Source organism: Leopardus geoffroyi, chromosome D3, assembly GCF_018350155.1.
Source record: "Leopardus geoffroyi isolate Oge1 chromosome D3, O.geoffroyi_Oge1_pat1.0, whole genome shotgun sequence".
NCBI lineage: Eukaryota > Metazoa > Chordata > Mammalia > Carnivora > Felidae > Leopardus > Leopardus geoffroyi.
In genome coordinates this window covers 24,821,063-24,844,091 of record NC_059339.1, presented here as the reverse complement: position 1 = coordinate 24,844,091, position 23,029 = coordinate 24,821,063, and the positions used below count along the sequence as shown (strand labels likewise).

The 23,029-nt window shown below is 57.3% G+C and overlaps 2 protein-coding genes across 6 annotated transcripts in view; one reads left to right on the top strand and one right to left on the bottom strand.

The window, feature by feature from the left end:
* Positions 1–885: 885 nt before the first annotated feature.
* TTC28 (tetratricopeptide repeat domain 28) overlaps positions 886–23,029 on the bottom strand; it is a 638,834-nt gene continuing 616,690 nt past the window's right edge. For 3 of the 5 annotated variants that reach the window (XM_045459312.1, XM_045459314.1, XM_045459315.1), the window contains 9 exons: positions 21,709–21,888; positions 18,835–19,555; positions 16,578–16,702; positions 13,958–14,189; positions 13,310–13,386; positions 11,705–11,728; positions 10,863–10,992; positions 7,532–7,639; positions 886–6,354 (listed from right to left, as the gene is read on the bottom strand). In XM_045459312.1, the coding sequence (XP_045315268.1) occupies positions 4,721–6,354; positions 7,532–7,639; positions 10,863–10,992; positions 11,705–11,728; positions 13,310–13,386; positions 13,958–14,189; positions 16,578–16,702; positions 18,835–19,555; positions 21,709–21,888 (3,231 nt within the window). In that variant the 3' untranslated portion in view covers positions 886–4,720. The remainder of the gene's footprint in view (positions 6,355–7,531; positions 7,640–10,862; positions 10,993–11,704; positions 11,729–13,309; positions 13,387–13,957; positions 14,190–16,577; positions 16,703–18,834; positions 19,556–21,708; positions 21,889–23,029) is intronic. The other 2 variants (XM_045459313.1, XM_045459316.1) reach the window with 1 other exon arrangement.
* On the top strand, positions 7,649–8,878 carry LOC123588404. The gene is made up of 2 exons (XM_045459317.1): positions 7,649–8,070; positions 8,117–8,878. The coding sequence occupies exons 1-2, from the start codon at positions 7,822–7,824 to the stop codon at positions 8,549–8,551; spliced, it is 684 nt and encodes a 227-aa protein (XP_045315273.1). The 5' UTR covers positions 7,649–7,821; the 3' UTR covers positions 8,552–8,878.

The window sequence follows — 23,029 nt, the reverse complement described above, 5'->3', positions numbered from 1 at the left end:
AACATTAAAAAAAATAATAAAAAGAAAAAAAAAAGTTGGATGCTTAACTGACTGAGCCACCCAGACACCCCCATTCTCCTTTTTAATTGTTAAATTCAGTTCATTCGATTACATTTATTGCTAGTAGTTTTCTTTCATCTTACTTTATGTTTGTCCTGCTTTTAAAAAATGGTTTCTGTTGTTCTCTTTTTTCTATTCCTTTAGATCAAGCAAGTTTTAAAAGTATTTTTTTCTGTGCTCCCTCTGGCAGCACGTGTAACAAAAATATTTTTTTCCTCCATTAACTAGTTTGGTACAATCCTCTGTTTCTATTTGTGTGTCTAGCATGTGTTTAACTTACTCTAAAAATAGTCTATGCTTTCTTCTCTTCCAAACAACCTATAGCACTTTAACATCCATGTGTTACATAGTATTGCCCGATATTTTTTTTGTTGCTATTCGCATAAGATGGTAATGTTTATATAATCACTATTTGTCTTTAATTTATTCACACTCACTTCGCTGCTCACACTTCCTTCCTGCTTCTCAGACGTTTACAGGTAGGACTGTTTTCCTTCTTTCTGGAATACCTCCTTTGGAAGTTTCTTTAGTTACAGGGGTCTGGTGGTAGTGAACTCTGTTTGTCAGCACACGTCCGCGACTGTGGAATTTTCTGGTCCTCGGACTGGGATCACGGATCAGAGGCGTTCAGTCTTCTAATTCACCACCCACCGGCAGGTCCTGTGCACCCTCTTGGGCTCTCCTCCTGGCAAACGTGAGGCTACAGTGTATTTATAAGGACTCCAAAATGACAGACTGCTCGTTAACGACCCAGGGCCATTCTGTGTCCCGCAAGGAAACCTGGAAAGCGCAGAATGTGTGCAGAAAGTGACTCAGACACAGCACTTAAAACCGTGGGAACTCATGCTTTAATAGACACTGAAATCACAAAGGAAGGCCAAGTGCCTTAACAATCTCAATAAAAATATGAAGTTCTTTTTACATGGTAAATTTCGTAATATAAAAAGTTTAATGCCATCTGGAAACTGTAATTTACAAAAAAAAAGTCCATCTAGGCCAAGGATGGCTAACACGGCATACAAGGGGGTGGGGGGCGAGTGCCAAGCGGGGAAGGCGTCTGAGGCGGGGAGAGGTGACCGCATGTGTCCTCACATCTTTGAAAGAACCGTGACAAGCAAGGGCCCAGCTCACAAACCACGTGAACAATCCTTTCAGGTGAAACAACAAAATATGTGATGAAAATGACAACAGTTTTCACCCTCTGCCTCCTTACTGAAAGCAACCAGAGTACCGCGCCCTATTTCTTCCACACTGAGCAGTAACTAACCAAGTGGCGACAGGGGGGTCGGAGGTGGGGGTGGGGTGGGGGGGAGGGTCGGGCGTGTGCTGGGGACTTGCTGCCATGACCACTTACCGAGATTCACTGGGACAGCAGAGCAGGACAAGGACAGTGTGTCCTGCTGAGACCCAGCGAGGATCAGAGTGGACCACGATGTTTTTCAAACAGGATGAAGTGACAACATTTTCGTTTCACTACACGCTAAGGCGCATCAAAACGTTAAGTTTCAGTAGCTCATTTTGTCCTGGTGTTTCGACTTGGTTATTAACAAGTTCGCCAACCGGTGAGAATTCAGATGGGATCTACCCCTTGCTTTGTGGTCATGCCAAGGAGGGAGATTTTATTGCTTGTGCTCAGTGTATCTGCATCTGATGGAGGAGGACGGGGGCAGGACATTCCAGTTTCCTGAGCTGAAAACGAAACGTATCCAATGCTTTCTGCCCACGGTAAGGAAAAGATGGTTTTGTTCATTTTACCCACAGCCGTTGAATCATTCCAAGCGGGGCAAAGAGCCACGGACTGTGCGGGAGTCCTTTGCTTCTACCCCATGGCTCAGGGTTCCCATGCATGCCAACTTTATCCACGACTCGACACTCACGTTCCCTACACTGTAGAAACAAAACATTCTAATTGTGTTTTCTGTCTCCTGCACCAGGAGTCAGCAAACTTTTTCTTAAAAGGTCAGGCATCCGGTATGGTAGGCTTTGTGGGCCAAGAGGCAAAATCGAGAATATTATGGAGGTACTTCTATAACTATTTAAACATGTGAAATCCATTGCTATCTCATGGCTATAAACAACGAGGCCTCCGACCAGATTCAGCCTGTGGGTCACGGTCTGCGAACCCCTGATCTGTACAAAGAAATCTGTGAATTATACAGTCTCACATAACTTTTAAGTGCATACTTTTTTTTTTTTTTTTCCTGTGGAGGAGCCTGAAAAATCTCCTGTGACTTGACTTCCATTTCACTCATAAAGAAAACACCAAGACAGTTAACATAAGCAAGTGGCGATTCTACAGTGATTTTTAGATTGGTCCTTATTGTTTCATCATGTTAAGCTTTCCTTCATTGAAGCTTATCTCTAGGACAAGAAAAAAAAAAAAAAGGTCACGTACACCATTTGGTTTTTCAACACGAAACCCAAAACAATAGTGTGGTTACGACTAACGCCAGGTCAGGGTCCACGAGACCTCCTAGCCGGCTCGATCACCACGGGAAGCGGTCTGGGTGGTAGGGGGCGTGCACTGGAGGTGGACGGGGGTGCGTGTGCTCACACAGGGAGCACACACCCCAGGCCGGTCCTCCGGGGCCGCTCGGCACTTGGGAAAGGGCGGAGATGGCTAAGAAAGGAACCGCCTGACTATCTACATCGGGATTCAGAAATTTACTCTGAGGTGTTGTGTTTGTTGTGGGGACCTGATTTCACTATCTAAATGCACAGTGCTATGAACTTGCTTTCATTGGCTACTCTGGGACTTCTATTACCGTTTGGTTTTTCCCTCCTGACACCAAGAACCTCGTGATTGCTTCTTCGTGAAGTGTCTGTCTTCCAGTGTCGGGGTCAGGGCGCGAACGGGACACCCTTGCTGTCTGTCGGGGGTGAAGGCGAAAAAGGCCCTATGATGGGGCTCAGGGGGGAGTAACGCGCCGAGGAAATGGTCTCCTTCCCTCTCTACAGGGTTCACCGAGTGACAGGGCAAGCGGTCAGTGTGTGCTGAGAAAGTGAGATCCTACCTGAGGCTAAAGACTCTACTTGGGGGTCTTAATGTTGGCGCCCCTCCCGCCACGCCTCTCACATCCACTCCAGGAGTTGCGGGCCCAGCGGCCGCCCACCTCAGTGTGACACTCCCCACGGGGAGGGCGGGAGGATTTTAATTTTAGAATTCTGTAAAAGAGGTGTATTCAAATTCTCCAACTAAAGTTAGTCCTAGTGTGATTTTTAGCATTTCGTCTCTTTCTTTAGAAGTCAATGCTTACCCCCACCTAGGCCGTCTTTTGTCACAGCCTTGCTGACAAGAACCTGGGCGTAAGGTCACGGCTGCAGGAGATGCCTACCCTGTTTGTTCAGGACAACACTTTCAGGAATGTCTATTTCCCTGCTCAGCAACCGTTTGGATGTAAATCCCAGCAAAAGCCGCCCCCCCCCCCCCCGCCCTGCTTCTTAGGCCGTGGACATTAAAGTGTAACGTGGGGGAGGGAGGGGGCGGTCCCCGCTACGCCGAGGGTGCCGCTCACAGACATGGGGAGCTGGGGCTGCGGGAGCCCGGGAACAGCTCTAGATGGGAGAGGTGGCAGAGGCCTGGAGTTGGGGAAAGAGAATAAAATTAAAGCAGCTGCCGAAGGGAATAGGAGCTGGAAGTTCCATTCTGGTTAAATCTAGTTAGCTGTGTATTTTTTTTTTTTTTTTTTTTTTTTTTTTTTTTTTGCTTACAAGGAAACTGAATAATTTCAACCTCCCCCCTCCCCCGCAAACTTGATAATTACTTACTGATGAGTATTCAAAATTTGACATTTTAAAAAATTTGAGCTTTTTAAAAATAATAGCTATAAATGCAAAGTACTATCGATAATAAAACCAAGTTGTTTATCCATGTACAAAAAAGGTCAATAATGTTTTCAAAGCACAAAGTTGCATTTTTAAATCACAATTGCATAGTTCTAAAATGCCTGGAGAAGAGAGTTACATAAAATTTTTTTAGAAAATTCAAGTTTGGTTGACAGTGGGGCCCCAAGGACGTTTGTGGAGTTCAGGACGGAAGTGCTGTTGGACAGTGAGTTTATTGCATTGCTACTGTGATGTTATGCGACCATTCGACCAGAATTGCTACAGTTTAATTACAAATCATTGGCATTTTAAAAACCATTCTGTTTTTGGCTAATATCACACTTTCATGTAGAATTCAACTTAGATTTTATATATCCCTCCCCCAACCAGCACCTGAAAGCCTTAAAAAAAAGCTCTATTTGTATTTGTGTATAAAAGGTACTGCATATATGCCTCTTAGCAAAATATGTGCTCCCTTTCCTCTCCCCACCCAGAACCATGACCGTTTTGTAAAAAAAATCCTGTGGAAGAGTCACATCAGAGATGAGAAGCAGGGAGTTCAAGGTAAACATTGGCTGAAGCATGTAGAAGATTCCACGAGCCTCCGGTACCGACACCACGGGAAGTTCTGGCTTGTGGTGGCTCTGGCCCAGGGTGGCCGCCGGCCGCGTGGATGGGGGCGTGGGGGGTGTGGCGGCGGCCCACGCCCCGAGGGAGCACCCAACGAGACGTGGCTGGTGGGGCCACCGCTCTCAGAGTGCGGGCGTGGGCCCGTGAGCATGCGCCTGTCTCCGCGGCTGCTGCAGCCCGAGCCCCCGCGGCTGTGAGACGCGCTCTAGCATTTGGAGGAGGGGAAGAATCTCCCCGGGGACAGAAACTTGTAGCCGTTGCCAGAGGGAAGTCTGAAAGGGCGGGCAGGAGCCGGTGCGGGCGGGCCGGCGGGCAGGGGCAGCGTGCCCAGGGCCGTGGTCTCCGTGCGCCAGTGGCCGTTGGGAGGCGCTTTTTGTGGCGTTTCTCCAGGCTGCTGCATGGACAGTTCCTTAAGCTCCAGCTTGTCCACTCCTTCCTCCTTCTTGTTGTGCCGAGGAGACAAATTTAGGAGACTGAGGACGTCTCTTTTGGAAGTCATCGTCCCGGGGGGGCCCCGGAATATTCTCACTGGTCCCGCGGAATGCTGGGGTGCGCTCTGCCAGAACATCTTCAGGTTGTGCACGGCCTGCACCTTCTCGTCGATGGCTGCCATCTTCAGTTTGTCTATGTCGGGGGCGTCGGCGGGACTGGAGCGGGCAGAACCGGCCGACGAGTAGGAGAGGGCCGGGGACGGCGCGCTCCCGGCAGGAGACTGATGGCCGGAGCTGGGGGACACGTTCCTCGGCGACTTGGAAATGTGAGCACTGTAAGGAGAGCTGGGGTACTTGAGTTTAAAGAGAGGCTGGTCAGGGAGGGAGGTGTGGGAGTCCGCGCCGGGCGACGGCCGACCCCCGTGCTGGCTCGGGCTGTCTTTGACGGACGCCTCCGAGCTGGTGGGGCTGCTGTACCCTGAGCTCACCTTGGGGAGGGACGAGCTTCTGGCTGGGGGCTTTGGTTTAGCAGCGACCGGTGACGGCTGACCCTTGGGGTGCGAGAGGGGAGGCCTGCTGAACGCGCTGGTCTCTGACGCCCTGAAGATGGTCCCGCCGTTGGGCCCGGGGCCGCCTCCATCCTCCGGGTGACTGTTCTTGCTGCCCTGGCCGCCGCCCCTCTGCAGCCGCTCCACCGCGATGAGATGACTTTGCGTCTCCTCTAGAATTTTCTGGGCCAACTCTTGTGGATCGAGCTTTGGGTTGCTCTCTTCTTGGGATTTCACGGTGCTGTCGGTTTCTGTGCTCGACTGGTCCGATTCTCCCGTGTCTGAACTTGCTAGTTTTCCAACCTTTTGGAAGGGAGAGTTGGGGCTGGGAATCAGAGTCATTTTAACCGGAGAGTTGGGTGTGCTCACGCTGCCCTTGGAGCTTACCGAAACCTTCACGCCCCCGGCCGTCCCCACTCGCGACTGCTTGTGATCCGGCGAGAAGCGCAGCTTCCGGTTTTCCGGGTAGGCCGCCAACGGCTCGGTGCTGATGATGGAGAAGCCCTCGTATTCTTCTTCATCTTTGCCGCCCGCAGGGCGGGTCTGGGGGGACAGCTGGCCCCGAGGCAGGGTGGACCGCTGCGGGTAGGCGTTCTTGGACCGGTCGTAGTCCTGCCGGCCGCGGGGGCCCCCGCCTTCCGACCCCGCCTCGGGCTTGGAGACGAAGCTCATGGAGGAGGCGATGGAGCTCAGGCTGTACACGGAGATGGCGTCCGAGGCGATGCTGTCCGCACCGGTGGGGGAGAAGGGCGGGTGCTGGTAGCTCAGGGGCAGGGCATTGGAGACGGACTGGGCCGAGGCCAGAGACTCCAGGGAGGACGAGCTGTCGAGGCTGAGGCGCTTGGGCAGCTCGGTAGAATCTGAGACAAGACATAAGTGCCCAGAGGGCAGTTAGAATTCTCTGTGGCTTCGATGTTTTTTTCAAGGTCACAAGCATCCCCTTACGCGCAGGAGCTAGCTGGGGGCTGTGTATGTGCTGCGTGCACACAATCTAAATTTACCCCGGAATCCTGGGGAACGAGGTCCCGCCGGGAAGGGTAAGTGTCGTGGCTCGTGCTCCGAGCGGGGCCGGTGGGCCATCTGTGCTGCCCCCTGTCCTGAACCCACAGCCACTACCTTCTGGATTCCAGCAGCCTCCTCAGGGTCATTTACACTCTCTCTCTGCGTTGCCTTTCCTCCTCCCTCCCCCTTCCCCTAGCCCCTTCTTCCCCCCGCCCCCAACCCCCTCCACTCGAACCTCTGCCCTCCCTCGTTCCTGTAAACGTCACCGGTAGCATCCGTGCTGCCACACCCACTGTTCACTGCCCGGGTTCACAGTTGGTCGCTCCCTGCCCTCACTGACCACTCCTTCCCGGGACCTCCTCGTCTTTGCAAACTGTGAACCCCAGAGTGATCACAGGACACAGTCCTCTCCCCGCCGGCCTCTCCCTGAACTTCAGACTCCTGTAACCAGCCGTCGGCACAGGTGTCTAATGGCCATTTCAGAACTGAACGTGTCCAAGATGGAACTCAGGCCCGTTCCTCCTGCCACTTCCAAGGTCTCAGCAAAAGGTGGCGTTTGTTCCCCAAAACAAGGTATTGCCTGCGACCCTCCCTTCCTGTGACATACACCCTTCAGCAGATCCCGTTGATTCTGCCTTCAGACCAGGGCCACCATCCTTGCCAGCATCCAGTCTTTGAGTGGCAGCCAGCACCACCCTCTGAGAGTGGCAGGCAGGCAGAGTGCCCCCAGGGGACTGAAAGCTGCTTCCAGCATGAATGACTGGGACCCGCCCCCCCTAAGTCAGCGGCTGCCACCCCATCTCGTCCCATCCTCTGCGTGTCATCTTCACCGCGCTAGGTGACACCTTGTCTCTACCACGTGTTGTGATCATGAGTTGGTGTGTTGACCACCTTTGGACAGTTCCGAACACTTATGCCAAAACTACATGTTCACTTTTCCTTCCCTTCCCAAGATGCAGCCAGGCTGGCACGGGCATCTGCACCCCGGGTGCGCGGGGGGCGGCATGGAGGGGGCGGTGGGGGAGAGGCGCTTACCGAAGAGCGCGAGCAGAGACTGCAGGGCAAAGTGCACGGTTCGCCGGTTGGCTTGTTTCCCGGTTTTCAGGATTACTTCCTCCTGACCCACTTCACAGAGATCGAACCCTAGGGGAGCAAAGAATGTAAACATCTGCTTCCGTAGGGAAGAGTCCACGTCTGGAAAAGGCTGAGAGCCGTGGGGCTCCTTGGACGGTCTCACGGGAAGCCCCGCGGGCCCCTCAGCAAGCGCCCAGCCTGGGGCGGCCCCAGGTACAGGTGCGGGGCCCCGCTGAGTGCAGAGTGTGCACATGGAGGCCTGGCTCCCTCCCTCCTGCCCGTCCTGGAGCACCGGCAGCTTTCCCGCCCTCAGCTGTGTTCCCGAGAGCCCCTGGTCCCAATCAGTCGGGCTCATTCCTTCCAAGAACCGTGCACTTAAAAAAGACTTGAAGAGGGACAAAAACCGGCCACTCCATTCGGCCCGGGGTCCAACACTTAAAGCTGGTGCCCGGGAAGGTGGAGGCTTCTTAAGGGCAGGGACGGTGTCTTCACACGTGCTCAGCGTCTGCCACCAAGGGCGTGGAAACGAGCGGCGCCTGACGACGGAGCGTCTGCTTTCTGGGCCGAGCCACCCCACTGGGACTGCGCTCTGTTTGTTCTGCTGAAGTCCAGGGGGACCGCTCCCTGACACCAACGGCTCTACTGAGACGTGGAGCGGGCACAGCAAAGGGCGGGAGCCGCCCGAGCAGGAGGCGAGCTACCGAGCTGCCACCAGCGCACGGAGACTTATTAGAGACCTCGCAAAGGCACCCGGCGCACTTCTCCCTGGGAGGCGCACGGGAAGAAGGAGCCAAACGCAGACGCCGTGGCCAAAGGCTGTGTGCACAGACAGGACGTAGGGCCCGCGGAGCCCTCAGCACTCAACGTCCGCGTCCAGCCTCCCGCAGCGGATCACTGAGCGCCGCCTGCAACCGCGGAAGCGCTCGGTGCCGACGGCCCAGGGGACAGGCACCTGTGATCCCGGGCCCTTCCCTCCTCTGACGTACAATCTGCCGTAGCCTGCCTGCTGTGCATGTCATGGCCGAGTGTTCGCCAAAGCAGAAGGGTGTCTACGTTTTCATTCTTACTCCAGGGTTCTGATACGGGTCTGGCGCTAATTCCTCTGGGAATTGGGTTCACTCGAGGAGCTACCTCGGCCTTCCGGTTGCTCTGAGACATTTTCCCCTCTGGACTCAGAAATAAACAGTCCCTGGAAGCAGCAGGAAGGTCTCTGAGAACTCAGCATTTCAGGGCGAATAACTAATTCATATTAAATGTAAGATTTTGGTTAGAAACCTCTACTTCTGGCAGAATGGTGTGACTTGGTTCCTCCGACAGCACTGAAGTAAATAGCCAACAGCCCTGTGATGGGTTGTGATGGCTCCTGCTGGGTGCTGAGGGCTGGAAAGAGGGCACCCGGTGCCTCAGAGCCCTCAAGAGTGAGGGAGTCACTTGTCCAGATGCCCAGCCTGCAGAGACTTTTCCTTCTCCGGTCCCAGTCCAGGCACACTGGGTTGCCCCTTGAATATCAGTGGATTTGGAAAGTGCCAGGAAGTAGGAAATTACCCACAATTCCCAACACCGAGGAGAGCTAACAATCCACTTGGAAATATCCAGTTCACCGGTGAGGAGGGCTGGCTGTCAGACCCACACTGAAGGGAGGAGGTGTGGGCCCTGCGTGAGGAAGACAGCTTTTCCTTTATAGAGAAAGGTCTTGGCTCCGTCTTCCCTCACCTGGGTCCTGTGTCACTGCTCCAGGGACAGGCCTGTCTTAGAGGTCAAACGAGATTCCTCCTGAGTGTGGACCTGGCTAACTGCTACTGACTATATTTACTTAGATATTAATTTGCTATGTTTATACCAAGAAGACTGTGCTTTAAGTCCACAGAAAGAGTACAAATCATAAAGGATGTCAGAGCACTGACTTATAGAGATTCAGAGTCCCTATGGGGCTTTGGGGGTTCCCCCATTAAAAGCAAACAGAGCCAGGGGCGCCTGGGTGGCTCGGTTAAGCGTCCGACTCTTGATTTTGGCTCAGGTCATGATCTCACCCTTCGTGAGATCGAGCCCTGCGTCGGGCTCTGTGCTGAGAGCATGGAGCCTGCTTGGGATTCTGTCTCTCCCTCTCTCTCTCAAAATAAATAAACATTAAAAAATAATAATTAAAAAACAAAAAAAGCAAATGGAGCCAGCCCTAAGTTGAGGCAGGCCGGGAAAGGTCACCTGCAAAATGGGTTATAAATGAGGCCTTATGCTGAATATCCAGGTTTCACAAGCAGAAGAAAACTGCCTAAGGACTGGCTGCTCTGCCATGTCGGATGGCCTGGTCCCCGTGACAGTGACTTGAAGCTGTGTCATCCTCCGGAACCCCCACTCCCTCAGGTTCAGACAAAGGCCTTCCCGTGGCCTCGTGGCCTCATCTGTCCCTGTGCCTCCTGCACCAGCATGGGTGCCTCACACATATGCTCACCGATGGCTCTTCCCTCTGCCTGGGTCTTTCCCCCTGAACACACCCACCTGCCTCCCTGCCTCCTACCCCTGCAGCCATCGCTAGGACCCTAATGCTTCTGCCTGTGACCTAAGGTGCTCCCCTTAGGCCAAGTGTCTACCATATCTGCCCACCAGGCTGACAACTCTAGGAGCGCATGGTCCTCTGCTCAGTGCTGCACCCCCTGAGCCTAGCACCTTGCCTCACAGGACCCAGGCGTTCGCAGAGAAGCTGGTGGCGGGATTGGCTCCCGGGCAAATCACACAGGCACTTAAGTGGGACAGGAGAGCAGCCTGCAGCCTCTTGTGGTTTTCGCATCCAGAAACACATCTAGTAAAGGAGCAATGATGTCAAGCTGCCTCAGCCATGTTACAGTGTCACAAAAGGAACAGAAAGCATCTGGGTGCACAAGAATCCTGGTGCGTGCAGTTCTAGGTCCCCAGCACCAAATCTAACAAATCTAACGGAGTTTCAACAGTAGGATAGACACCGACCCTAAAACCCTTATTTTGTGACTTTGTTTTCTTTAGCTTTTAATCATGGCTTGATCCCCAGTGGTGCTGAAAGCTAGCGCGTTTATATTAAGATGATGGCTAGAAATGAGAGATGAGACCAAAAGGTAGGTAGGGGAGATGGAACCAGGCTGGAGGGCCGTTTGGAAACTGGGCTAAAGTGCTGGAATCTTTGAACCATCTTTACATAACAAAACAGCTAAGAAAACACAAAGACCCCTAAGAATCTACCAGCCTTCCCCAATAGAAACTGGGAGAAACAGGGTTTTAAAAAACAGGAGTGAAGACGTGGGCGAAGGGTGCCCCGTCCTACCTAGAGCCGCCAGGAACTCATGACAGCCCGGGAGCCGCCACAGCTGGACGCTGATGGACACCTGGATGGGGGCCGAGGCGAAGTCCTGCTCCTTCTCGCCCGCCTGCAGCTGAACCAGCACCTGGTGGAGCTGAGGGACAAGAACAGGTGAGCCCCGCGCTTCCCAGCGCCGCTGTCCCCTCCAGCCCGCCTACGATTTGTCCCCTGTATCACTTCTGCGTCACCTGGTGCTGTCATCCCTAAAGACCTCACACGTGCCCAGCACTGGAAGTTCCTTGTATGGCACCTCACGCCTACCGTCTTGGCTCCTCTGGGGAGGCTCAGGGGAGGGGGGGTCACAGGTCAGGGCAGACGCACCTCTTCCCTCCGCGCACTGGTGCTGGGGTTCGGGGGCTAGAAGAGGGGTGGGTTATAGGACTGGCCGGCCCCCTCGTTAGTCTTTATTAGAACCCTCTTGATGATCTCGAGTTACATGGTGAAGGTATGTTCTAGAGCCTTAGCGCTCACAGAAGAACCCACACGACCCATTCGAGTGCCCGTGGCGACTCGGGTCAGGGTCACTTAAAGTCACTTCCGCCCCTGCTGTTCTGGTGGAGCTTGAGAGGTCAAATCAAGAACACAAGAAGGGTGGAGCAGGAAAGGGGGAGCCAGAGCAGAGGAAGAGGGCAGTGGCGCGAGGTGGTGGCCAGCGGCTGGGGTCAGCCCAGCCCGGGGCACGTGTGGGCAGGTGCACGGGGCTCCCACAGCACGTGCGCCTGAGCTCACAGCGGGCCCGGGGGACGCGGGGGTGGCGGGTGCAGGGGCTCACCTGACAACAGTTGCTACTTAAAGTAGTTACTCACCATTCCAACCATATTTTTAACAGCCTTCGGCCAGCAGATTATAAGAAAAAGAAAGAAAAAGAGAGAGAAAGAAGAGAGTTTAGACTCAAGCACAGGTTGTTATGCAACACGAGCTGCTTACTGCTTTAGGAAGCGCCACACCAGGCCCGCGGCTCTGACCGGGAGGGGAGAGGAGCGAGAGTCAGCAGGGACACACAGGAAAACAAACAGCCACACCAGGCCAGACGCGGTCAGGGGTAGCCAGGCCCTGCCCTTCCTTGCCAGGAGAGGAGCAGGGCAGGCAGGACTCGGGTGGGAGGCGGGGGGAGGGGGTGCACAGGCCATGTATAGGCCACTCTAGAAACGTCCGTGGTTCCAGAGTGACTCAAGAAATATCCACCGTCTGCCCGCCATGGGGGGCAGCCCCGGACATGGTGCCTGGGGCCCAGCGGGATAGGAGGCAGAAAGTCCCTGTGATGCCACCCAAAGCAAGAAATCAAGCAGCTGGGTTTTGGGACTCGGCCTTGCCCTGCAGATGTAATTCTAGAGTTCTCTTTCTTGTAGAGCACAGGCTTCCAGCCCTCCTGGGTTCAGGACATTCTAGAAGTGCCTTCCTGATTCTCTCCAACAAGGAGATGTAACACGCTTACTGCAGAGCAAGCAGGAACTAAAGAAGGGGCCATGTCATTGAGCTACGGTGTTCCAGATCTGGGCTGGAAACAACCCCAGGTAGGTGGGGGGCTCCAGGCACTCAGATTTTCAGAGGTTAATCCTAGACAGAACAGCTTTATTTCTGCACAGAAACATTAACATCTAATATGAAAGCTGATAAATAATATATATTGTTTTTCCAAATTATTACACTACAAGATGACCAGAGACAACTGTCCTGTGTAATTCATGGTCGCTATATCATCTGGAAGCCCTCCCACACACAGCGATCACCCTGGGGTTCACCATGTCACTTCTTCCCCTTGTTCCAGACCCTCACTGGCAGTAGGAAGGTCAGGAGCTCTGAGGCCAAGTTGGGAAGGGCCTACATGATACTGAGAGTTAGACTCTTCCTGATTGCTGAATTAGATCTACGTTCCCTTCAAAGAAAGCACATTTTTAAAAACCTGCTAACCAATATCTTGCATTAGAGTTGACTTTGTGTTCACGGCTGTGGCTACTTTGTTTCAGGCAAGGTTCGTACTCTGATCTGGACACCTGTAGTGGACCTGGCAGGCTAGCCCTACACCTGCTGGCTGAGGGAATGTGGCTCTAACACTTGTCAGCAGAAAAAGCTGGCGGTCGGGGATGACAAGGTGCAGGAGGCCACTGAATAGTTCAGGAAATGGCCTGAGACTGCAAGGGACAGGGGCCCCTTAGGCATCCTCTGATGCCTTACTGCTCTCGGAACCCAGTGCCCAGAGAGGACAGCACAAGCATCTGCCCCCTGTGCATGCACATGCCTGGAGGGCCGTTTCACCCCCAGCCCTCGCCTTTTCTTTCTAATCCCAAAGGCTGAAAAAAGCAAAAGACAGTGTTACTTGCAGATTCCTATTTAGGGCCAAATCACCCCGTCTTTCCAGCTTGGCACAGCCCTCAGGCCTGGGCTCAGCCGCCCTAGCTAGCTCAACTCACCCGGCTGATGAGCTGCTCGCCAGTCTCCGAGGCAGTGATGAGCTTGCAGAGGGCTTGGAGGGCAGGGTTGGGCAGACCTAAACCAAGAAGAAGGTGCGTGTTACCCAGAAGAGCCTCTGCACTCACAGCCCTCCCCAGGCTAAGAGCCTGAGACGCTCTGCGTCGGTGGCATTTTCAAAAGCGTGGGACAGCCAGGCATGTGGGTCTATGTCTGACTTGAGAAAGGAGAGAAGGGACTCAGAGAAAGGCCAGTCCTGCCCCCACTGCAATCCTCCAGGTGTGTGGTCACGTTCCTGGGATCCCAGCCCTGGCTCAGGCAGCATCACCTCCTCTGAGTGATACACAAAAGTCAGCCCTGAGCGCCTGCAGCCTGCTTGATGCTGGGGTTTGGCCACACAGCTCTGTCAGATCCGAAGCTGCCAATGAAATATTAAGGCAGCTACTGTCCGCCCAGCCTTCCTCCGTGTGACTCCAGGAAGAGGCAGAGCCAGGGCCGTGCCCTGCTGGGGCAGAGAATGCTTTGCTATTTCAGATCTCTTCCACGTGAGGAGAGGTCTGTGTCTGCGACCCTGCCATGTTTTGGGATACTCGCTCCTTTCCAGCTGTGAGAGCCAGCATCCCTATGAATGCAGGGACCGTGAGGCTCACCCAGCAGGGACTGGATCGTGCTGCTGCAATGCTGGAGCCGGTCGCCCGGGTCGGAGGTCGGGAAGAAGACCGCTGCGGGCAGGCCACTGGCAGGGGGGTCCAGCCGGAAGCCCACGGCGGTGAGGAGGGCCTGCCAGCCGGGGATGCCGCCCACTTTGTTCTCCACGCTCTGCTGGGACGTGTACATGGCATTGCGCTGCCCGTTCTGGATGCGCTGCAGGGACTTCTCCACCTGCAAGGGCGACGGGGAGTGAAGCGCCACTCCGGGCAGGGGCAGGGGCCAGCCCCGGTTTCTCTCCCGGTGGCTCTGGGGACACACAAAGCCTAAGGCGTGAAGCCAGTACGCGGCTGCCTGCTGCCCCCTGGGCGCCCAGGCCTGGGGATCCTGACACTGCGGCAGTGGCCCGGCTTCTTGCAGGGGAGGGCACGAAGGGAAAGAAGGTTCCGGTCCACGCCAGCGAGGGCCGGGAGACTCGGAAGAATTCTGGCCCCTCCCGAGCCCACTCTTCTGCTCCTGCCTCTCCCCCACAGACACTCAAGTGACTCATCTAAAACCCGCTGTCAGGCCTGCCTCAAACCGTGTAGCGGTGCCCCATCACTAGGACAAACCTTCAGGCCCCGAACCCTCTTCGCTGGCTCACACACCTCACACGCAGCAAGCGGTCCCCATCGCGGGGCTCTGGCTGGCGGTGCCCTTCTTCCCCGTGCCCCTGACTCCCCCTTCGTCCCTCGGCAGTGACCTCTAGAACCTATGCCTCCCCTTCCACCTCAGGTCCCCCTCCCACCCGCCAGGGCCGAAGCCATGCCTGGCACACGCTGGGCTCAGTGTGTCCAGTCACTACTGAGTCCACTCTCCCCATGAGCACCTCCCACAGCCTCCGGCCTCCCCGCAGGTTTCTCTCCTTAGGGGAAAGCTCCATCCCTCCAGAGATCCCGTGTGCCCCGGGGCACGTGTGCCATCACTGGAGGGGCAGAAGAGCCATCCAGGATGTCACCTGAGAATTTTCTCACAGTACGACCCTGGGATGCTGGGAACTGACCTCACAGGCAGGACAGGAGTGTTCCTGGGCGGGACAACCAGCTGGCTGGCTGGCATGCCTTGGAGACATGCTGCCCACTGGGGCCCGGGGGGCACCCAGGGTAGTTAGGAGGCAAGGGCTGGTGAACTTGACCCATGGCCCCTGTACTCACCCTGGGAAACGAAGCCAAGAAAGAAGAGACAGCCCTTAAATGTGCCTGAGGGGCCGCAGGGCTGAGTGGGGAGCGGAGAGACCTGGCTCTGGCTCCAAGCCTGGTCTGGGAGAAGAAAGCCAAAGGGGTAGAGAGGGCATTTCGGTTCTCTCAGAAAAGCAGCTTGGGGGCCGCAGCAAGGAAGGAGGGGACTCGGGCGAGGGGGGGTAGCGACAGGGCCGGAGAAGGTCCTAAGCCGAGCAGCCGAATCACTCTGTGCGGTTTCCAGGCACAGGTCTGAATCAGCCAGGAGAGTCTCCCCAAATTCTCAGAGCAGTGAGCTCAGCTACCCTGGAGCAGGCGGTGTGGGCTGCCTCAAGTCTGGCCCTCGGGCCACCTGGGGTTTGCAGGTGACCTCCTTCCTACCTGGCCACACACTGATGTCAGGCAGACCCTGAGCTTAGGAAACATACAGGACTGACCTACCACCAGGATCACACTGAGCGCCCCCGCCCGGGCCCCGGGCCCATGGGGGCAATAAGCGTGCCCAGCTGAGCGGACGTGCCCACCGGAACCCGGCCCCCAAAGTAAGCTCCCTGCTCAAAGCCCCCAGCCTGCTCCCAAGGCCTGTGTGGATCCCAGGGCCCCACGTCCTCTGTCTCTCGAGCTCGAACAGAGCCACGGCGTGTGCACCTCTGTCCTCTGGGGTGGCAGCGGGCAGCTGTTTGCATCGGGTCTGGAAAGAGCGTGGATGTGGCATGGACTGTCCACCCACGCGGACCCCCCGGGCTGGGGTGGGGCCGGTCTTCCCTGCACAGAGCTCCATGGAGGCTGACGGTTCTAAATTGTTAGAAGCCGCCTTCCAGGTTACCAAGTGGGAGAGTGGAAGGGATGTCGTGTCACTGCTTCTTGGCCCGATGTATAACTTTTAAACGTGTGGACGCTGATGTGGGGCCTCTGTCTATACCCTTGCGCCGGCCCCACAGAGGCTGGGATTGGCCAAATGCAGGGTCAGCGCTGGACTCTTCCTCCAACCAAATTTCAGGGAAGGCCCGTGCCGTTTGACTCTAAAATACCACCTCTCAGCCACTAGGACCCTACTGTGTTCCAGCTACTCACCTGTTCTCTAATCCTCCCGATGACCTTGAAAAATTCAAAGTTTTATCCCCCCTTCCGGATGGGGAAACTGAGGCTCAGCGAGCCAGACGAGTTGCCCAAGGCCACATGGCCCAGAAGCAGCCGCGACGTGGGCCCCAGGACCTTGGCAAAGACTGCCACAGCCGTGCCCGGGACACGGGTCGTGCCTGCCGCTCGACCAATTGGCTCAACCCGTGGACATCTGGGGACGGTGCCCCCTCCACCTGCTCGTGTCCCCCGGTGCCAGGGAAATGCCACAGCCTCCCCTCCTCTCGAGGGCGTCTGCCCCCGGGAGCCTGGGTGAGGCGCTTACCAGGTGCAGCAGCACTCGCAGGGCGTCCCGTGCGCGCTCCGGGTGCTGGAGGATCTCCGTGAGGGCCTGGCCGATGAGCGACGAGGGGCTGTTGAGCTTAACGTCGCTCCCGATGAGCAGGAACCCTGCGGAGAACCAAGGAGGGCGTCTCTGAGCCCGCCCTCACCTCGGTACCTCACAGCCGCCGGGCCAAGAGGGGCCCGCGCGGCAAAGCGGAAGGACAGACGGCGGGGATGTCTAACTCACCGGGGGACCCTAAGGTGTCTTTCTGGCCCCTCCCTTTTAGGAACTGATATTGTTTTGCTGCTCGGGGAGTGGTGGGCACTCGGGGAAGTGCCTCCGTGCTCCTGCTGCACAGGAAGTGAGGGCAGGAAGAGGCCGTGGGGGTCCCTGGGCTGACGGGCCGGGCCCCCGGGGCCCCTTCCCTGGCTTGGCCACCATTCCCAGGAACACCGGAGACACCCCTGTGTCTGTCTGGAACATGTCCGGGGATGGGGCCACCAGCCGCGGGGCAAGAGGCACCCTTCTCTAGCCGTAGGAACGAGCAGGCAGCCGGGGCGGGGGGACCCACGCAGTGCCTGGGGGAGGGACGGAGGGGTCTCCTCAAGCCACCAAGCAAGCTGAGGACCAAGCTGCCCCCAGATAATGGAGAAAAGGGGATTTCCAAGGGCACGAAGGAGGCAGGGCTCTTTTTAAGGCGAGCAGGGCAGCACCATTCAGACACCGCTGTCCCCAGCACTGAGCGATGACTTGTGTGTTGTCCGTCGCTAAAACAAGGACAAAGACGCCACATCCATAAACACGTTGGGAAGATGGGGGGAGGGATCCCCCAGAGAGGCGCAGGGTCCCGTCAGGAAGAAGCGCCAAGCACGGGGGCCCAAGCCCCTCTGACTGTGGGGAGCACACAAAAGCAGACGTCAGTGCCGCCAGCCGTCATGGGGCTGCCGCCATCGGCCCTGCTTGCCGCATCTCCCGGTGGGGAAGCAGTTGAACAACACAGCCCGGCCCCCCGCCCTCCCCTCGCGGAACAGCCGCTGCCAGGAGGCTTCTCTTCAGCTGCATGAGGAAACGGTAGATTCTGTCCTGTTCCTTCCGGACACCTTTTAGCAAAACGCTACTGGCTGTGCCGCTGCGTGAAGCAAGTAAATGTTTCCATTTCTGAACAACACGGCTCGGTGGCCGGGCACCACCGCTGGCCCTCGCCGCTGCCGGGGTGCGGGCCCCCGGGTCCACCTCGGGCCTCCCCTCCTTTGCAAGATGGCGCCACCCCTGTTGGCAGACGCAAACCCGACTTATTTGGGGAGGAAGGGTGAGGCGAAAGCCATCTTGTTCCCGGTTTTTAAACGTATACGTGGATTAAAACGAAATATAAATGTTTGAAAGGGGTGTGTTTGGCATTTCTGTTTCTCGAGACTAAGACACTGTGTTTACGGGTTGGTCCCATTGCTACGGCACCGATGGGAACTTGGCCTTTGCTCTGGAGCGTCCTGGGAGGTGCAGGGGCCGCCCCTGAGAGACAGCCACAGGCTGACACATTGTGGGGTGCGTCAGCGACGTGGCCCTTGCTGGGTGAGGCTGGGGGGCGGGAGCGGGGCGGACTCTTCGTGCTGGCAGTCTGTCGGGGAGGGCTTCCCGCACGGGAGGGTCCCCAGGTCAGCCCCTGTCCCACCTGTGACCAGACGTCACAGACAACACTGTCCCCTCGCTCCCAGACCTCCGAGCCCATGGCAGGTCCGCCCGGAGCACGTGCTGTCGTAGCACACGTGGCACAGACACTGAACCCACCCCCCCAGACGGTCCACACACGGACGAGGAGTTCTCACCCTCTTGTGACCAGTGAGGGCGCTGAGCTCCAGGAAGGGTGAGGCTCTGGTCACAGAGCCCAGGCGTGGGGCTAGGTCAAGCCCAGGTCTCCCGATGACCAAACCCAGGGTCCTTCTACCACACGGCTCTTTCCTACAGTCCCTCAAGGGACTTCCGTGAAGGTGCCATAAAAATGGGTCGTCCAGCATACACGTATGTCTCAGGAAAGGTCGACCCTCACGCTCCAATGGCAAACTATTCTGCGGCTCCCTCGTCAAAAAGACCACTTTAACACCATGGGGGTAAACGACTGACTTGGCAGAAGGCCAGAGTCTCTGCAAACACCGCCCTCTCCCTGCGCCTCCTCGGGGCCCCGCGCTGCCCTCCTCACCCCCAGCCGGGGGCTGGCCGTGAGGACCGAGCCCCGGGGTCCGCCAGCGGCCCGTGCTCCTACCTGCCCAGTTGGATGGGTGCGAGAAGGCCTTGCTGCTCTGCACCGCCTTCATGGCCTCCCCCAGGGCAGCGCTGGCTTTCAGGCCGTTCAGCAGGGATGAGTAGAGGGCGTGGAGAAACATCTTGGAAGCGGCCACAGGCACGGGCCACAGGGACACGAGGACACACTGTGCGCCGGCAGCCAGGAAGGCCCGCGTCAGCGCGACGACCCCGTCCGCCGTGACCTTGCTGTGGGACTCTTGAGAGGAGCCGAGGACCACCAGCTTCACGGGAAGCCGCAGGTCCAGCACGTCGGCGGCCGTGAGCAGCAGCTCCTGCAGGGGCGGGCAGTCTGAGATGCTGTCCCCGTCGCTGGCATCGTCCTGCACCCGCAGGGACTCGGGGATCGTGTAGGGGTGGCCGAAGGAGCTCTTGCCACCGGCCGGGTTGCCGTCAGCGCCAGGGGTGAGGACCAAGGCCGACAGTTTCCAAGAGATGTGGGTGGCGAAGTGGACGCACTCGGCCTGGGTCAGGGCGCTCATGACCCTCTCCTTGGTGGCCACGCTGCCCACCAGGGGCTGGCAGCCCAGCAGCTCTGACACCATGTAGGCTTCCTCCTCAGCCGACGGCATCGGCCCCCACAGCCACCTGTCCATCACCGCCGGCGGGAGTTTGGGGTTACCGACCACGGCCGCCATGGACGTGGAGCTGGAGGACGTGGGCGGGTTCTTCCTCAGGTGAGACTAAGGAGGGAAGACAGACCCGCGGGCCACCCGTCAGACGGTGGCCCGCTGCCCCGGTGGTGGCAGCCGGCTCGGCCGCAGGCTTCCAGGCAGTGCAGGGCTGGGCCCAGCTCGGCTGCACCTGTTCCCCCACTGACCTCGTTCGCTCAAACGTTCCACACCTTTTAGACCCGGGTGCTCGTCTCACGGAGAATCACACAGTGACTCTCCATGTGACAAGCTCTCGACAGTCGGGACCGGACGGGAGAAAGGGCCTCTCCCGTTTGTGAAGCCCTGGGGGCCTGGGGGCAGGAGGTGAGGGCATGTGGTGCCCGCCTACCCCACACGTCTCACTCCCGCAGACCTCCCTGTGGGCCCTGAAATAAGGGGGACACTCATTCCCGAGGAGTCAGGGCTCTGGGAGTGACCAAAGGCAAGTCAGTCTCGGCGGAGCCAGGGCTAACTTAACACACTCTGTACTGGAGAGATCACGGCTGGCCTCTGCTCCCTGTGCTGCAAAATAGAAACATCACTGAATTATAAAATCGCACAGGGGCGCCTGGGTGGCTCGGTCGGTTGGGCGTCTGACTTCGGCTCAGGTCATGATCTCACAGTCTGTGAGTTCGAGCCCTGCGTCGGGATCTGTGCTGACAGCTCAGAGCCTGGAGCCTGTTTCGCATTCTGTGTCTCCCTCTCTCTCTGCCCCTCCCCTGTTCATGCTCTGTCTCTCTCTGTCTCAAAAATAAACGTTAAAAAAAATTAAAAAGAAAAATAAAATCGCACAAAGTCCAGCGAAGTTCTGGTTGCCCCCCAGAGGTGCCTTTCGATGCTGTGGGGGAAACATCAAGTATCAAGTTATTTCAGAATAACTTGCCGGTGGCTCCACTAGGTGGATACCTCGGACTCAGCAGGAGAAGCGCCTGCCGGGCGTCGGGCAGGAGATGGGCCTCTCCCTCTTCCTGGCTACGGTGGCAAACAGCCAGCTCATGCTGTCATCAGCACGAAGCTCTCTCAACACGGGCCGCCTCTGCCCCTCAGGGTGCCTCTGGCAGCAGGTGCAGCGAGAGGCCCTCCGTGCGGGACAGTGTCCAACGGGGCCAGCTCCCTTCGCATCTGGGGTTCAGAGTCGGCCACGGCCACACAAAATACTCAGAGGAAATAATTTCTTTCACTTCGAAGGTTACAATCCAGCCACCGAAAACGGTCAAACAACTAAGGTGTCCCAAGCCCCGCGAGGCAGAAGCTGACCTAGTTTGAACCATGTCAATGACCAAGGTCAATAGGGACGAAGGCAGATCCCAAGGAGGCTGTCCACACCCAGGGTGTGGGGTTTGGGTTCCTAAACGAGCCACTTTCTCCCACTAGGAGGGGCCCCGTCTAAGCCGGCTCTGTGGGGCTCCGAGAGCACCAGCACTTGAGGCCATTTTCAAGTTTGAAGACTGGGCAGGGCAGCTGGGCCGCCAGAGTGCGTGCCTGGCGGGTCGGGGGCCGTGAGGGTCTGCGGTTTGGAGGAGGGGAAGAGGATCGGGGTTGGCTGGAAGGCTCTCCCATCAGGCGGGCGGGCCGAGGGTGGCTGTGGGGTGAGACCCATGACTCTGTGGATGGCCTACTGTCGCCCTCTTGATTTTTGTGGACATCGCTTCTCACACTGACTCTTGTGCGGAATGAGACCCAAATCCCTGTCTGTCCCCTGAAAGCCACCTCGTTTGTGCTCAGTTCTTTCGTTGGCCTGTGAGACCCATTTCCACTTGACGGTAATCTCATGTGTCCGCCAGCCCTGTCTGCGGCCCCTCCGCCGTGGGCAGACTCAGCGCCCGGTTAGCATGAGGTCGGGGGCGCCGGGGGAAACCATGTTCCTCAGACACTCAGCCTGGCCTCGGGCCTGACCCGGTGCCTCCGAGTAGCTCCCAACCTTGATGTCACGGCAAAGACATCTGGAGAGAAATGACACACATCACAGCTTCTTGGGACAGCAAAGGACGGTCAGGGGTCAGGAGGACTGCCCCCCGACCTCCGGACGGATCTACTCCCAGGGCAACCTACCGGGCCGCAAACGACAACATTAACATTGTGAAGGTATCACACCCTAACTCCCAGGAGCCCAGGCTGGTCAGGAAGACCGTCCTCCGGGCGCCCACCCCACCGCGAGGCACCGCGGCGGACGCGAGGCTTACCTTGGCCTGCGGGCTGAGGGAGCGGATGGACGGCACGGCGATGAGGGCGAAGCGCTCGTACAGGTACTCGTTGGAGGAGCTTCCCTTCAGGAGGGCGAAGGGGATGAGGTAGAGCTCCCCCTCCAGGACCAGGACCAGCTGCCGGTGCCGGCCCACGGGGCCGCTGGAGTGCATCAGGCCCTGTCGGGAAGCGTGGACACCTGAGCTGGGGCCCGGCAGGTGGGGACCTGCCTGCACCGGGTGTTGCCGAGCCACGTACACGGATGCACCCAGGAAGCACCGGGCAGGCCCAAAGTGTCCATGTGGGGAGCGTGGGTGGTGGCTGGGGGTGCTGCCCACGGGAGCACCACCCCGTGGGGGCTTCTGTCCGCCTCACGGCCCCCACCCAAGGGGGAGGTTGGGAGCCAGTCCTGTGTTTTATTTTATTTTTAAAGAGTGTATGCGAGCAGGGGAAGGGCAGAGCGGGGAGAGAGAGAATCTCAAACGGAACGCAGAGCCCGACACGGGGCTCAATCCCATGACCCTGGGATCATGACCTGAGCTGAAATTAAGAGGCGGACACTCAACTGACTGAGCCACCCCGGCGCCCCAGGGGGCCGGTCTTTTTAAGTCGGCAGGACAGGGTGAGAGACCAGGTCACCAGTCAAGGAGGGGGGTGTCCCACGAAGACCAGGACTGGCCCCAGTAGGTCTATGGGAGGCAGGGAATTGTTCCAGAAAGAGCCCTGTGAGTCATTTACCACCGAGGGCCAGGCCAGAGGATGCCACGTTGGTCCGGAAACCCTAAGAGCAGTGTAGGCGTGATTCCTCTGTGACACCGTTACTGGGCCCAGGCTGAGTGTGAACAGAGACAAAGCCAAGGCCGCTGCCACACAAGGGGACGCCACCCGGAGCCTACCCGGGGAGAAGACTGAGTGAGAGCACGGGGCGTCCGGCTGCCGGCTGGCCCTGGCTCTGGGGACAGTCACAGCCAGACGCCCGTCACCCCCACCCCCGCTGGCCTGTGCTCCGCAGGAGTGAATGTGCGCGCCTAATCCGTCTGACGTGCTGCTGTGGGCGCTCGACCGAGGCTGCAGAAGGCACTCAGCTAACCCAAAGTGACATGTGCCCGGCGGGATATTCAGTCCGTACAAACCCCCTGTGGCTCTTTCACTTTTTTTTAATTTTTTTTTTTTCCAACGTTTATTTATTTTTGGGACAGAGAGAGACAGAGCATGAACGGGGGAGGGGCAGAGAGAGAGGGAGACACAGAATCGGAAACAGGCTCCAGGCTCTGAGCCATCAGCCCAGAGCCCGACGCGGGGCTCGAACTCACGGACCGC

Coding starts and splice junctions, on each gene's coding strand:
- LOC123588404 (XM_045459317.1), top strand. CDS start 7,822: ATGGAGGCCTGGCTCCCTCCCTCCTGCCCGTCCTGGAGCACCGGCAGC. Junction 8,071..8,116: donor CGGTGTCTTCACACGTGCTC/AGCGTCTGCCAC, acceptor GCCTGACGACGG/AGCGTCTGCTTTCTGGGCCG.